We start from the raw sequence: 15,822 nt of genomic DNA, 5'->3' as shown, positions 1-15,822 counted from the left end.
AGGCTGGTCCTCTGCTCCTTAGTCCTGTGTTGGCACCAAATGGGCAGAAGAAAAATGGCTTATCTGCCTTAACCATAACGTCATGCAACTCTTACTTGCAAAATGCTATGCTTAATTTCCAACAAATCTTGTGTACATATAAAGTTTAAAAATTAAGTCTGAAATCAAGGGAGTTGGGGCAATTTAAGAAGTCCTTATGTTGCCTAATGGACTTTTTTGTAATTGAAAAATTTCTGATATTTACTACAGAAACAGACTCACAGACATAGAAAACAAACTTATGTTTACCAAAGGGAAAGGGGGTTGGGGAGGGATACATGAGGAGTTTGGGATTAGCGGATACAAACTACTGTATATAAAATAAATAACAAAGTCCTGTTGTATAGCGCAGGAAACTACATTCAATATTCTGTAATAAACCATAATGTGAAAAAATGCATATATATATATATACACGCATATATATATATATCTGAATCACTTTGCTGTACACCAGAAATAATTAACACAAAGCTGTAAATCAACTATACTTCAATGAAAAACTTATGATATTTAGTTAGAAACTTACTTGTTCCTAAGAAATAAAAATAGCAGAAGGGGCATTAGTTTGGGAGTCAGGGGACTCGAATTCTTGGCCGGATCCTTCTGCCAACTGATTCTGTGGCTTTGGAAATTCATTTACCTACTCGGGGGCCTCTGTTCTCCCATCTGTAAAATGGGAGGGGCAGATCAGCTGACTGCTGAGGTCCTTTCCAGCTCCCCAGTTCTGTGAATTGAATGTACCAGTAATGATGCTGACGTGTTTTGGGAACTGTGGGGGCGGAAGGCTATTAGCCCAACTCGCTTTTAAACTCAGCCCGTAGAACAAACTGCTCCAAGGCATCTATTAAAAACCTTTTGCATAATTAAGTATATCCTGTAATCAGTGGTAACAAGAAAGAGCTAATCTTTCATTAAATTAGTTTTTAATTTAATTCTATCCTAATTTAATTTTGCGTCACTTAAAATGTATGGTTTTAACTGGGTATTTACATGTTAATACAGACAGCTTTGAAATTAATTCCTTCTTTGCTTAACCTGTCATAACCTGAGTGCGTAGTCCTCCAGTTTCCTTGGCAATTGTGCTAACGCCACAATTCTCTTAAAGCATTTCTTAGGTTGGGGGTGGTGGTAGCTGAATACTTAAGAAAACAGAAGACATCAAACAGCTTGCCGATCGAAGGGCTAGATCAGTAGCATATGCAGTTAGAACTGGATGCTGATATCAAAATAAAGCACCTCTGTTATCTTTTTTAAAGCCTTGCTTTTCTCTTACACATCACAAGTTAGTTTCCTGTATCCACCTTGAACTCCAGGAACTGAGCATTTGCAATGAGAGGCTTTAGACTGGGGTTTTCTACTTTGCCTGGTGGTTACCAGGTATCCTAGAAATAAGGACCTAGGATGTCTCTGTTAGGTATCCAGAAAAACCTCAGTTCAACTGCAGCAAATGTGACAGCTGTCACCACCTGCCCCAGTTTCCAGCCTGTCTGGGTTGTGTGCAGGCTGCTGTACCATTAAGTAATTACTGGTGCCGACAGCCACCTGTGCCCCTTTTGCCAACTTCCGGTTCCAGCGGAAGACTGGGAGATTTTGTGCCCAAACCTGAGGGCATCAGCTCCTCTTTCTGCAGGTGAGGAGGGAGGGAGCAGCTCAGGGTCATAGGAAGGTATCCTCACAGTCTAGCTCTTAGCCCACTGCCTTCAGACTGGGGGCATTTGGGAGGAAGCCAGGTAAGGGTGTAGGATGCTTCTGAACAATTGTCCAGAAACCACACATTTATGCCTTCAAGGATTCTCCTCTCCAGTGACTACATATATCTAGAATCTTCTGCCATGTGTGACAGAGACAGTTGGGGACCTTGAGTGGCCCGCAGACTCTAACAGTCATTCTGGAGGTAGAACTGAGGCAGTTTGAGGTGCTGGATCTGCTTCCAGAGAGCTGCCCCAAGAAGGCTGAATGAGGCTGAATCTTCTTGGACCCTGAGAAGGCTGAATCTGCGTTTGGAGGCTTGGAGTGGGGAGGGGAAATTAGTGGGTGTCTTTCTCTATTCAAACCCTTCCTGAGGTCCACGGGAAGCATCTACAAAATGCCCTCAGGCAGGGCTCTGCACCTCTTTAAAAGAATCTATTTAAAACAAGAATTCAGGACCCTTAATAAGGGCTGCGTTTTTAAGAACATAGGAGGCGGATAGTAACAAAATATGCACCCTTTGTAGTTAAAGGTTTTGATAGTAATCACACACTTGAGGTGTGTATATGAATATTTACGTGTGTGTACATATGTATGAATGTGAATATTTGTATATGAACGTGTCCCTTGACACTGTATGAAGCTCCTGTAGAAATCATCACGTTTAATCCTCACGACAGCTCCAGGGAGGAATCTGAAATATTGCTAGTGATAGGTCACTAGGGTTGGTAGTGAGTTTGGGGTGGATACTGGGAGGGCCACTCGGGCTGTGGCCATGTGCTGTGGACCCTGCTCTGGTGGAGTGGACATGACTACCAAGGGGACTTGCTTCCTCTAGATCCAAGGCCTGGGCAACCCCCTTTTCCTGATGAAAGTCACCAGATACCTGCTACCATGTCATTGCATTGGCCTGTACTCATTCACTTCAATGTATTTTTTTCAAGATAAATTATATTTTAAGGTGCTATTTCTTATGGAAAAAAAAAAATTCACTTCTTCTGGGTAAGGGCTTCTAGGAAGACTGGCCCTTACTGGAGGGCAGATAATGGGGCTTTGGGGGATGTACACCCTGAGGTCTAGACCCTGGCTCTCCCCCAGTTTCCCTCGAGGCCCTTAGGGAAGAGTAAAGATCAGAGCTGCTAGGCAGGTCTGTGACACTGCTCATTCCTTAATCCTTTGCCCCCAGTGGGCCCCCACACCCCACCGGCCCGCAACTGTACCTCCTTGTTGGGTCATCTTATTATTCTCTTACCTGAAGCCTCAAAGTTCAGAAGTGAATGAACTTGGGTGATGGCCCAGCCTGGACCCCAGTGTGGCTTTGGGAAGCCAGGCATCGCTTCTCCAGAACCTGCTCTCTGAAGCACAAGGTCTCAGGCACCGACGTCTGATGGCAGGAGCCAGCCCTCGGCGTCCATGGTCAGAAAGGTTTAAGTAAACAAAAAATTTTGGTAGCAAAAACCTAACTAGAAAAGTCATTGCTCTATTTCTCAAGTCAAGACCAAACTTCAGATTCTCATTTGCTGGGATTTTTGCTTTTTTCCTAGTTGTTATTGCAGTTGTGTATCTTAGAATTTGCCAGGTAACTCTGAAAAAATATACCATATAAGATCTTTTCAGCTTGTGGTCTGTTCTGTCATTCCTGTAGTGCAAGCACATGTTGTATATTCTAGGAAAAATTAATTGTAATCCAAGTCAGTTTGTTCAACAAATATTTATTTTAAATTTATCTTTAAAAATCAAAACAAAACAAAACAAAAAAAATCAGACACTAACTAGGTCTCTGATTCTCCTTCAAAGTAAACCTGCAATTTCCAGGCATAGCCAAGTTGAATGTTAAGGCAATAGTCCAGGTAATTCAGTCCAGAGTCCTGCTACAGAAGAAAAATGATTTGGGATTGTTTTTAAACTGAATTTTCCAGTGTTTTTCCCTCCTCTGAATTCTTTAAATTTACAGTTTTCTGTTCCCGTTACCTGTGTTGATACAGGAGAATTCTTTTTAAAATGACAGGAACGAGTAATGTCTTTGGAATTCGTGTAGGTTATGTTATTGTAACTGAGGACAATAGTTTTCATTAGCTGGCCCTTCAGAGACCCATATAAATTATTATCAGTATTATCAAGGAAATTGTCTGTCTTTCGGTTTGTTTTTTTTTTTTAAAGCTTCCTTGCTTCCGGCAGTATAGCCCTCATTATCCTTGGGGTGACTCAAACCATTTGTCTGGTCTTTCCTTCCTGTCTTTGTGTGGAGATGTCTCAGCTGTCCACGGGCAATTGACTGTGTTTTTGAAATGGCTTTATTTTTCAGATGTCGCACTCTCTCAGGTTCGCCCAGACCAAAGAACTTTAAGAAGATTCATTTTATCAAGAACATGCGGCAACACGATACCAGGAACGGCAGGTACCAAACTAGCAAAAGCTGCCCCCAGCCTGCCTGCTGTAGGAGGGGTTGGGTCCAGCGGGGAAGGGAAGAGGGGACCCTTTGAATGGCCAGACCTCACAGAGTGAAGCCCACTGTTAAGATGAACAGGATCTCATGTAACCTTCCTGAACAGACTGTTCTTTCCACCCCAGTCCCACCAGAATCATCTAAAGAAGTCTATAGAAAATACGGCTCTCTAATGGCAACCAAAGGCTTGGGTTTTCAGACTAACTAAAACTGAATTTTTATTGGTACCAAAATGTATTTGTATTAGGAAATTTTGAACGGAAAAAACAGTTGAGTTTTTTGGTTTGTTTTTTTTGTTGTTTCTTTTTCTGCTTTGTTGGGTTTTATTTTATTATTTCACCAGGGCTGTGTGCTCTGGTCAGTAAATATCCTGCCAGATCTGCGCCTGAAGTCGGGTTTGGCTCTCTCTGTGATGATTTTCATTAAGAGAGGAGAAACACGACTTTGCCAACAGGTTCTTCCTGGGCGCCAATTCAGATTCCTGGGCCTGCTGAGGTCTGGAGCACGTGTTTCTCCAGCAAAGAGTTAACGCTTTTGGAAAGCGCTGTTAAGTGAAAATTATGGTTAAAATCTATATGACCTTGGTATTAAAACTTTCCTGGTGACAAGAGGCTGTGACTCCTTGAGCTGGCGTTGCTTATGATTGAATGCTGAAGCCCATTTATGGCAGCCCTGCAGCATCTTGGGGAACAGGGCTCCAGTGGTGTCATCTACTCGGTGGGGGGGGGGGCCCACTGACCTGTGACCTGAACAGTTAGAGACACGTCCCAGAGCGGAGTTCCTGCCACGAGACCATCTTGTTTCATCTCTTCCTCATTTACAGACGCTCATATGGGCCCCTCCAGTGCTCTCTAATACATCTATACCAAATGAAAATTACTAAAGAGGCATGACTAAGGCCCAGCCTTACTACAATTTGGTGTCAAATACACTGTACAACCTGAATAACTAACACTGATAATTACAGTGTTTAAAGACTTGTTTTCTTGACGTTTTTAAACCTCTCTTGAATAGAGAGCATAATTTTATAGCTATTCAACAATTTCAGAATGGCAACATTGAGCTCTCCCATGAAATATTTTTTACGTAGTCAGTGTGTATTCCTATTTGTAGTACAGAGCTGTTAGTTAACATGAACCCAGCTGTCGTCTGTGAAATAGAATACTCGGAGTTTCTTTCTCTCACCCTGACTCTCACTGTCACAATGACCGTGCCTTATTCATTTAACCACTGTTTTTCTTTTCTTTTGTGGCTCTTACTTACTGAATTGGAACCATACTTATGCCATTTTTAGTATAATTATTCATCATTTATTTATGTTGGTGTTTTTGTCCATAATCTCTTGAACCATAAAATAAACATAGAAAGCCTTGACTTCCTAAACAAAATCAATGACAAAGCCAAAAAGTGGGCCAAATTAATACTATTCCCAGCTTCTCAATGCTGTCGAGGACACAAAGTCAGATAATCACCTGGCATGGTTTGTAGTGAGGGGATGTAGTTAATAAAAGATTTGGACTGATGGGATCGCCAGTGTATAGTATACTCTGAAACCGCCTTCCCCAGCACACCCTTGACCCAGGAACCACGTCAGCAGCCCAGAAAGCATGCAGTTGCTGGCAGTTTTGCTGGGGAATTTTCGGAGGGAACCAGGAGGGACTGTTAGCTTATCTGAAGATCTAAGAACTGGACTTTAGGGCAGGAAAGCAAGCTCTCAGCATAGGCTATAGACTGTGGTGTATAGCCGGTTGTACCTGCCCAGGTAGGAATTGCTTTTTCTGTGCCAGAGGAGATGAAAGGCCTGGAGATGCTCTCCTTCCAGTCTCTGGTTGATTTATTAGCAGGAATGAACTGTTCTCAGACCGATGAAAGAAAGAACTCAGGAAGGCGCCGGGAAGAAAGTACAGTTTCTGAGGTGACAGAAGGAAGTCGTGGTCAGGAGCTGATGAGTGGGAGGAGAGGACTCAGGCTTTCGAGAAGGGAGAGGAGACTTCCCCCGCCGCAGCTGGGCAGCAGGCGTGAGATCATCCTGCTGGAGGTGACCAGGGACAGGGAAGATCTCAGGGCAGCAGTGGTGGATAGAGGGGGCCTGGACGTGCTCTCAGGAGGGAGGGACTGGGGCGATACCTGGGGGTCTCTGATCCCCCCCGCCTCAGGTGTGCGGGGCACACACACAGCACCACCCCAGGATCTTCCTGCAGCCAGGGTCGGAGCCACTCGACTCAGGGCTGCCTGCCATGTTGGGAGGAAAGAGGCTTTACGGAGAGGCCTGGAGATGTTCAAGAAAGAACTCGGAGGTCTGGATGGAGAACAGAATGGCCTGAGTACGGGTGTGTCTGCCTCTTTCTGAGCCAGGGAAGACAGACTGAGAGGGGGCCTGCTTAGCCCCGAGGCCCGCAGCAGGTACCCTCCCAGCTGGGCAGGCTGGTCCCCACTCCAGCCCCGACTTCTGCCTGCTCACAGCTCTGCCCAGCTCCAGAGTCTCCTGGTGACCTCCGACCAGCACAGACCAGACTCTGGGAGAGCAGGCCGAACCTGGGGCCCGCTCTCTGTTCTGTACCCAAAGACCCTGGTGCTGAGGCTCCCCTGATGCCAAGCCTGTTGACAGTGGGGCAGAGGCACCGGTGTCGAGGGGACTTGGGCTCTGGTCTCAGCAAGAACTAGTGCGCAGCACGGAAAATGAACATGGAGTGTCTGTGATAAGATTCTAGCCTGACCTGAACCAGAGTTTTAACCAAAATTTGAGACAGAAAGGGAAAAAATATTAAAACTGAGAACCAGGAGGGACTTCCCTGGTGGTCCAGTGGCTAAGACCCCATGCTCCACAGTGCGGGGGTCCCGGGTTCAATCCCTGGTCAGGGAACTAGTTCGTGCATGCCGCAGCTGAAGAGCCCGCGTGCTGCACCGACGATCGGGCAAGCGGCAACGAGGATGCCGCATGCCACAGCTGAGACCTGGCGTGGCCAAACAAATAAATATTTTTAAAAAAATAAAGTTAAAAAAAAAAACTGAGAACCAAATACCATAAAAGACAATATTTGTGTCATTGAAAAAACCAAAAAGTCCAGGTTAACCTCATGATTCATGATATCAAGGTAGCTGCTTAGAAAAATAAACCTGGGGGCCCTAGCCGGCTCCATGCTCACCCACTTCCCTCTGTGACATTAGACCAGGTCCAACTGCACGAGAAGCGTAAGTGAGCCTCTTCCATAGAAGGTGTAGCTCTGACAGAGGATGGAGCCCGCTTTAAGTGAAAACCATCCTCCTCTGTCTGGAATCGGTGCATTCTATGAGGCTGGCGTTGGGGACCTGCTAGAAGGCGGCTTTGTGTCGTATCAAGAGCAGAGAACCACACTGAGAGCGCGTGGGACTCAAGCTGCAGACCCTCGGGCAGGAGGAGCAAAGAAGGATGGAGCCCTGACACAGACTACAGACCATGTGACGGGAACTTTAGCTCCCCTGTTAGAACCAGATGGGATGAGGGGTTCCGCCCTTGCCAGCGGGTGTTTCATCTCCCAGCAGGTCAGGGAGGTGGTGAGGGAGCTGGTACCCTCTAGGTCTACTTCTGCCTTAACACAAAGACAGGTTGGTGATGGGGAGGCCGTGTTGGACTTGATAACTCTGAAAAGAAAGCAGTGTTTGTTTGGGTTTTAGGAAGACAGACCTCAGAAGGTTCAGACTAAGAAGTGGTTCTTGTGGCTGCCTCCATATTGCCAAAAGGGATTACAAAATTAGGAGTATCATGAAGTGATAATGGGTAACACTTATTGAGTGCTTCCTGGGTACCAGGCTCTAAGTACATCATAGGCTTTGTTTCAATGGGTATTTGTTGAGTAAATTAAGACAGAGACCTTTAATTTTATTTTTTCTTCCAGTTTTATTGAGCTGTAATTGACTTGCAGCACTGTGTAAGTCTAAGGTGTACAACAGAATGATGTGACTTACGTACATCGTGAAATGATTACCCCAGTAAGTTTTGTAAACATCCAGCATCTCATATAGATTCAAAATAAAAGAGAAAGAAAAAAACCTTTTTTCCTCGTGATGAGACCTCCCAGGATGCACTTTTAACAACTTTCATACAGAACATACGGCAGTGTTAATTACATTTATGTTGTGCATTCCATCCCTAGTACTTACTGATCTCATAACTGGAAGTGCGTACCTTTTGACTGCCTTCATCCAGCTCCCCCTCCCCCCACCCCCTAGAGAGACCTTTTAAATGAGTTCAGTTTTCGGGACTATATTTCGAGGAATGGAGAGACTTTAGAAATACAAGTAATCCTTGAAACAACCTCACGAGGAAGGAATTACTGCTGTTGTGCTGGACAGAATGATGCTCCCCAAAGATGTCCCTGTCGTACCCTCAGGACCTGTGCGCGTGTCAGGTACATGGCAAGGGGGGCTTAAAGTTGCAAATGGAGTTGAGATTGCTGATCGGCTGCCCTGAAAAGAGCATCAGGGGACTTCCTAGGTGGCACAGTGGTTAAGAATCTGCCTGCCAATGCAGGGGACATGGGTTCGAGCCCTGGTCCGGGAAGATCCCACATGCCGCAGAGCAGCTAAGCCCGTGTGCCACAGCTACTGAAGCCCACGTGCCTGGAGTCCATGCTTTGCAACAAGAGAAGCCACCGCAGTCAGGCAGCTGTGCACCGCAACGATGAGTGGCCCCCGCTCACCGCAGCTAGAGAAAGACTGCACGCAGCAACGAAGACCCAATGCAGCCAAGAAAGAAAGAAAGAAACAGAGAGAGAGAGGGAGGGAAGATGGATGGATGGATGGAAGGAAGGAAGGAAGAAGGAAGGGTGAACCCAATGTCATCACTACGGTCCTTCAAAGCAGAAGAGGGAGGCAGGAGAGTTAGTGTTGGGCTGATGTGACGCGAGAAGGACTCAACTGCCCGTTGCTGGCTTTGAAGGTGGAGGAAGGAGCCGTGAGCCAGGGGCTGCTACAGCCCCAAAGCTGGAAAAGGCGAGAAAACAGATTCTCCCTTCGAGCCTCCAGTGGGAAGCAGCTCTGACACCTTGATTTCAGCCCCATGAGACCCATTTCAGAGTTCTGGCCTCCTGTATTGTAAGATAATTTTGTGTTGATTTAAGACCCTAACTTTGTGGCCATCTATTACTGCAGCCATAAAACGAAAACCCTCGTCATCTCAGTTTACAAAGGAGGAAACTAGAGCACGTGGCTGGAAAGTGGGGGTGGAGTCCAGATCCAGGCATCGGGTTCCAAATTGGAACCCTCATATAGTGCTGGTGGGAATGTAATATGGTGCAGCCATTGTGGAAGACAATTTGGCAGTTCCTCCAAAAGTTAAACATAAAATTACCATCTGACCCAGCAATTCCACTGGCAGGTGTATCTAAACAGTTGAAAAGAGGAATTCAAGCAAATACGTTCACACCAGTGTTCATGGTAGCATCATTCAACAATAGCCAAAAGGTGGAAACAACGCGTGTCCATCAGCAGATTATAGATAAACAAAAGTGGGATATAGATGCGAGGAATATTATTCAGCCATAAAAAAGAGTGAGCTGGTGATACCTGCTGTAATGTGTATGAACCCTGGGAAACATTTATGCTGATTGAAATAAGCCAGACCCAAAGGGCCAGACACAGTATATGATTCCATTTATACAAAATATCCAGAATAGGTAAATCCAGAGAGGCAGAAAGTAGACTAGAGGTTACCAGGGCCTGGGGGGAGAGGGACAGAGTCTCTGTTTGAGGCAGTGGAAAACTTTTCGAAACAGACAGTGGTGATGGTTGCACAACATTGTGCATGTACTTAATGATACCACATTGTACACCCCAGGGTGGTTAAATGGTGTGTTTTATGTTACATGTATTTTGCCATAATAAAATAAAATAAAACACCAGTGATAGCCATGGGGCTTTTGAAACCATATTCAGCAGAGGGAGGGATGGGATGGTAAACTTCTTGGGGTTGATGGTACAAGGACAGAGCAGATGTCAGATGCTGGGCTGGCATTAGCTTCTTTAACAAGAACAGTGAAGAAATGTAGACTCTGAACAAAGCAAGGTGCTGGGCACACAGTAGGTCCTCAGCAAGTGTTTATGGAATAAATGAATGGAGAGGCCTTACATTTTAAATGTTTCAGTCTTCAGGACAAGATCCAGGGAATGGAAAGAATTTAGAAATACAAATGACTGGGACTTCCCTGGTGGCCCAGTGGTTGAGAATCTGCCTGCCAATGCAGGGTGGCACCGGTTCAATCCCTGGTCTGGGAAGATCCCTAGATGCGGCGGAAGCAACTAGGCCCGTGCACAACTACTGAGCCTGCACTCTAGAGCCACAGCTACTGAAGACCGCGTGCCTAGAGCCCCTGCTCAGCAGCAAGAGAGGCCACCGCAATGAGAACCCCATGCACTGCAGCTAAGAGTAGCCCCCTCTCGCCACAACTAGAAAAAGCCCATGCGCAGCAACGAAGACCCGATACAGCCAAAAATAAATAAATAAATAATAAATAAATCCTAAAAGAAAAAAGAAATACAAATGATCTTTAAAGTGCCATGGAGAATAAAAGAAGTTCTGAGTTGAATGCCAGGTACACATTGCCTTTAAAAAGTCAAAAAGAGACTGAGGTGGTAGCAGAGGATAAGTTCTAATAATCGTAAACCAGCAATCGTAGGGGCTGATTGCAGGCAGGGTTCTGGAATGGATTGTTAAACAGATGGTTTGTGTGCTTTTAGGAGAGAGTGGAGGTGGCCCCAGCCAATATGACTTCACTGAGAAAGAGTCCTGTTAACTTCGTCTCCTTATTGATGGAATAACTAGCCTAGTAAATTAGAGGACCTACACGTTGATGTTTCTTGATTTCAGCAGAACATTAGACTGTTCCTCTTTATTGCGTCTCCCAGGGATCCTGGGTGACCGTGCAGCCGAAGAACCTGCGGGCAGCTGAGTGTGTTAGCCAGCCTTCGTCAGCCTGAAGGGAGCTCGAGAGAAAGAGCACATGGTATTCCCTGGAGCACCATCTCCTCTGCAGCACGGAGGCCAGGATCCTCGTGGTGTATCCTGTGCTATAAATGGAAGTAGATGATCAATTATAGTACAGGATACAGACTTTTCAGAAGTTCATGTGAAAAATATCTTGGAATTTAGATTTTAAACAGTGTGCTCCATGGAGGCTGACGACGTGCTGTTACTACAAAGTGAGCCAATGCAGCACGTCCTGATAGAAGGATAGCATCCCAGAAATGTGTCGCTTTTGCACCCAGCCAGGGTCAGTCCCATCTGTCGTGCTTCGAGCTGCAGGAGTGTCACGTTTAGGGACACTGTATTTGTATTACGACGGCCCCACTGTTGGACTAGGATTTTCTGAGCCCCCTCCCCGCGGAGGGCAGGATGGATGACACGTAGCAAATGGGAACAGCCAGATCTTCCATCTCATTTCATTGACTGTCTATGTGTAAGTAGCCATTTTCTGTAAGGAGACAAATGCATCTGGATAGACAGCACCTAATAAAGCAGTTACTTAACTCTGAAGAATGCAGTGATCTCTGTGTTTAGTCTTTTCAGCACCTAGGTGCTGCACACCTGCTCTGTGCTGGGACTGCTTTAAGTGATGGGATCCATCTGTGAATAAAGCCGTGATCCTCCTTCATGGAGTTACAGGCTAGTTGGGGGGGCAGATGATGGACAAGTAAGTGTGTCCTATCAGAGATGGGGTAGCTGTGCTATGGAGGAAAACTGAAGCCGCTGACGGGGGCAGGGCATGCAGTGGGGCGAGGCTGCACTGATGGGGAGACCTTTGAGCAGACGCGGGAAGGAGGTAAGGGAGCCAATCCCTGTGGTCCCAGTGGGAGAGAGCGTTCGGGGTGGATGGAACAGCAGTTGCAGAGGTGCTGAGGCCAGGACGGAAGGGCTGTGCCTGAGGAACCGTAGGAAAGCTGTGTGGGTAGAAGAGACAGAGGGAGAGATGCACCCTGAGGAGTCCTGGGAGGGTGGATCACGAAGACGTCTGCTTTCACCGTGAGTGAGATGGGAGCCATGGAGGGTGCTGGGCAGAGGATGATGTGCTCTGGCTCGCCTGTGATCAGGAGCACTCTGGCCAACCAGAAGTCAAGGGCAAGCGTTGCAGGTCTTCTATGGTAACCTTATTCCTATAGAAAATCAGAGGCAGTGTGTGTATTGTGGATTGTCTCCTAAAAGTGAATTAATTTTGATATGAAGTTCAGAAATGACTTGAGGTCTTTCAAAAACTGTTTATTGTAAAAAATAAATAAATAAATAAAAATTTAAAAAAAACACAACAAAAAACTGTTCACGCATGTGTGAGCAAACTCTTTGTCATGATAGAGGGGAATCCAGGGCCCCCTGCCTTAGCATCTGGAGGGGGCCGTTGAACACCCTGAGGACGGTGGTTGTGAACTGAGAGCTGCCACTTGGTTAGTGGAGAAGAGCCGGTCACCATTCACACTGATCTGCGTCTTCACTGGGCGCACCAGGGGCCCCTCCTGGGTGAGGACGTTAACCGGAAGTGAAGACAGAGCTCGGTCCTCAGGCCCCTTGAAAATGACAAATACTCTGAGGCCAGCTGGTGCCAGCAGAAAGCTGATTCCCGGCCAGGTAGAGCTGGGTCATCAGAATGGAAGGTGAGTGTGAAGACTGAAGACTAGCCACTGGCCAAAGACACATTCATGGCCAGTGACCCGCATGGTCCTGTTAGGACAGGACCTCTCCTCTGGGCGCTTGTCCTTGAGAGCAATGGGAAACGAGCTCTGCTTTCAAGTGGATGTCACCCTCCCTCAGGCATGATTTCGCATCCTTTTGAAGTCATCTGGTTTTCAAATGTCCGCCTTGAACACAGCGATGGCTGCCCTGTGCACCGGAAATGCCCCCCTTCTGTGTCTGCCATGAGAATCACTGCGTTCTGAACAGGCAAAGGAATGCTTTTTGCAGGGAGTGGACTGGTCTGTCTCATCCCTTGACAGGAGTTTTCAAAGAGACTTAAAAAGATTTGAGATAGTGGACAGAGAAGTGAGCTCAAGGGTTGTCTCTTTAAAGAGTGAACTCAGTAGGAAAGACAAAAATATGAAAGATTCTGGCACCTTTCATCTGCTTTGTAAAGTAAGATGGTTAAAAAAAAAAGTGCAGTAACTGAAGTCAAGCTGTAGCCTTTCATTTTTATATTGAAAATTTTGGAGGGAACTGGGTGAATGGGTCATAACTGAATTAAAACCTTGTTTGTCATCTCATCAGTTCCGATCTGTCAGCTTCTTTTAGTTTGAAAAATGAGTTAAAGGAAGTGGCACATTTCAAAAAACAAAACAGCTAGTTACCAGCTCTGGACGGGCCTTCTAGAAAGAAGAAATATGTCATTGCCTTTTCTCTCTCCATCCAGTTCAACAGATGTTGGGCATCTTCTGTGAGGATCCCTGAAACATCTGCCTCTTCCCAAGCATGCTTTTCTCCTCCCAGGACTTTTTTTTTTTTTTTTTTTTTTTGGCTGTGCCATGCGGCGTGTGGGATCTCAGTTCCCCAACCAGGGATTGAACCCGGGCCATGGCAGTGAAAGCCCGGAATCCTAACCAGGAGGCCACCAGAGAACTCCCCCTAGAATTTTTGTTCTTTATTAAAAGACCAGACCTCCATCCCCCCAGCAGCAGGAGGGTGGCAGGGAAGCATCTTGATTGGTGTCATCATCGGTGTTTATAACCAGCTGTCAGCAAAACCTCAGTCCCGAAGGACAGCGAGTGGATAGACGTGAAGGAACCTTTAGTAACACCTAAACCCCTTGAGACGCCTGGGCCCGGCCTCTTCTGCCACCAACGTGTCCCCAGAGCTGCTCTCAAACATGACTGACCCATTGATTCTTCTCTGCTTCTTCCCTGGTGCCGTGAGCTGTGGGAGGAAGGAGGCGCTGGGCCACGACCCCCTGGGCCCAGCTGGGGCTGGCGCTAGCTCAGCACCCCGTGTAGGGTTGATTTCAGTTTAATTATCCGCACCTCTTTAAGAAGCACGGAGGGTATGCTGGCTTTTTCTGTGACTCTGCCCGAGGCGTTTGAGAGAAATTATTTTCAGGCATAAGTGACCATGCTTGGCGCGTCTCCTGTGCAGATGTGTTTTGCTGAAAAGCGCCCAGTCTGGGAATGCTTGTTGATTCTTTTCAACCAGTTTGATTTACAGGAAATAAAATGAGTCACAGAAAAAAAACGGCTGAGGGGTTGGAGAGAACCTTCCCTTGGTGGTTCTGTTTCAACTCTCTGCTTGGCGAGAGGGCCTGGGAGCCTGGGGGAGACCAGACCTTGGTCCTCACCATTGGCTACGGCAGTCTGAGAAGAAAACCATCGTTGGGGCTGGTAGATGGCCCGGGGTCAGGGCCACACTCAGGACACGGCTACTAGTGCTGTCCTGGAAAAGCAAGGATGACAGGGCCCCAGAGGGGACTTCTAACTTCTGTGACACCACGCTCGTTTTCCAACTGCTTCCCTGTTAGGGGCCGGATGGCACCCCCCCAAATTCTTATGCTGAGCCCTAGTCCTCTGTACCTCAGAATGGGACCTTATCTGGAAATAGAGTTGTGGCAGATGTAATTGGTAAAGATGAGATTGTGCTAGAGCAAGGTGGGCCCCTAATCTAATCGCTGGTGTCCCTATAAAAGTGGGAAACTTGGAGACAGACACGTACCTGGGGAGACACCGTGCAGCCTTGTGAGGGCCGGGGTTTTGCTGCTCCGTGCCAAGGTGCTCCCAGAAGCTGGGAGAGGTGCTGGGAACACGTCCTGCTCTCAGAGGGAGCCTGACCCCCCCACACCGTGGCCTCCAGAACCCTGAGATGATTGATTTCTGCCACGGGAGCCATTGCCACGGAGCAAAGTGCGTGCCACCTTGTCACGGCAGCCCCGGCACATTCCCACACTCCCGTAGTCTCTCCTGCTGCACTTGTGAGCTTTGCTGCCTGTCCTCGTTCCGATCCCCTCTCCCTATCCCTGGGGGCGCTCACCCAGCCACGGCTCCCGTCGCCATCGCCATCTCAACCACCCCAGGCCCCCCAAGCCCCAGGTCCAGCTCTGCTGAATTATTTACAGGAATCGCTTGGTTAAGGGAAGAGGTTAGTAAACGCTGGAAAAAATACCTACAGAAATGACATATGTAGTTTAAACACCGCATTTTCATTTCAGGCATGTCAGCTATTGTGCGTTCCACAGGCGTGTGATGCCAGGTCTTTCTGTGCATTGGGGCTTACTGAGCAGACTCTTGTCTGTGGCATTGACCTCACACGATCATCGTTCCCACCCTTTGCTGCCATGTCCACGTGGAACTTCTTTAAAGGGACCCAAGAAACTTAAGGGCAGAATCCTTTCGGATTTTTACAGTTCTTTCCTTATCTTTTATAGATGTCTTGCCCATACCTATGTCAACTGCAGGTTGTTTTTTGTTTTCTGGGTTTTTGTGTTTGTTGGTTTTATTTTGTTTTGTTTTGTTTTTTTTAGAGACTTGCCTTGTTTGAAAAAATTTTAAAGCACTCAGTGTTATTTTTTATAGAAACAGCATTTCTCCTTTTTTTTGATTTTCACGTGGCATTAGTTTGTGCCATCTTTAATGAACAAAGTATAACTAACAGATACAACCGGCATAAACAGGTGGTGGGCATCCAGACTGGATCTTAGCCAGTTTAC

At 46.7% G+C, this 15,822-nt stretch overlaps 1 protein-coding gene across 3 annotated transcripts in view; it reads left to right on the top strand.

Annotated features, from left to right (window-relative positions):
* The window catches only part of CABLES1 (Cdk5 and Abl enzyme substrate 1), a 107,307-nt gene that overhangs the window by 40,871 nt on the left and 50,614 nt on the right, over positions 1-15,822 (top strand). For all 3 annotated transcript variants that reach the window (XM_057699697.1, XM_057699696.1, XM_057699695.1), the window contains exon 3: positions 4,037-4,129. In XM_057699697.1, the coding sequence (XP_057555680.1) occupies positions 4,037-4,129 (93 nt within the window). The remainder of the gene's footprint in view (positions 1-4,036; positions 4,130-15,822) is intronic.

The sequence above is a fragment of the Hippopotamus amphibius genome, chromosome 11 (genome assembly GCF_030028045.1).
Source record: "Hippopotamus amphibius kiboko isolate mHipAmp2 chromosome 11, mHipAmp2.hap2, whole genome shotgun sequence".
In the NCBI taxonomy this organism is placed as follows: domain Eukaryota; kingdom Metazoa; phylum Chordata; class Mammalia; order Artiodactyla; family Hippopotamidae; genus Hippopotamus; species Hippopotamus amphibius.
The sequence above is the reverse complement of the archived record's forward strand: the minus strand, read 5'-3'. Positions and strand labels throughout refer to the sequence as shown.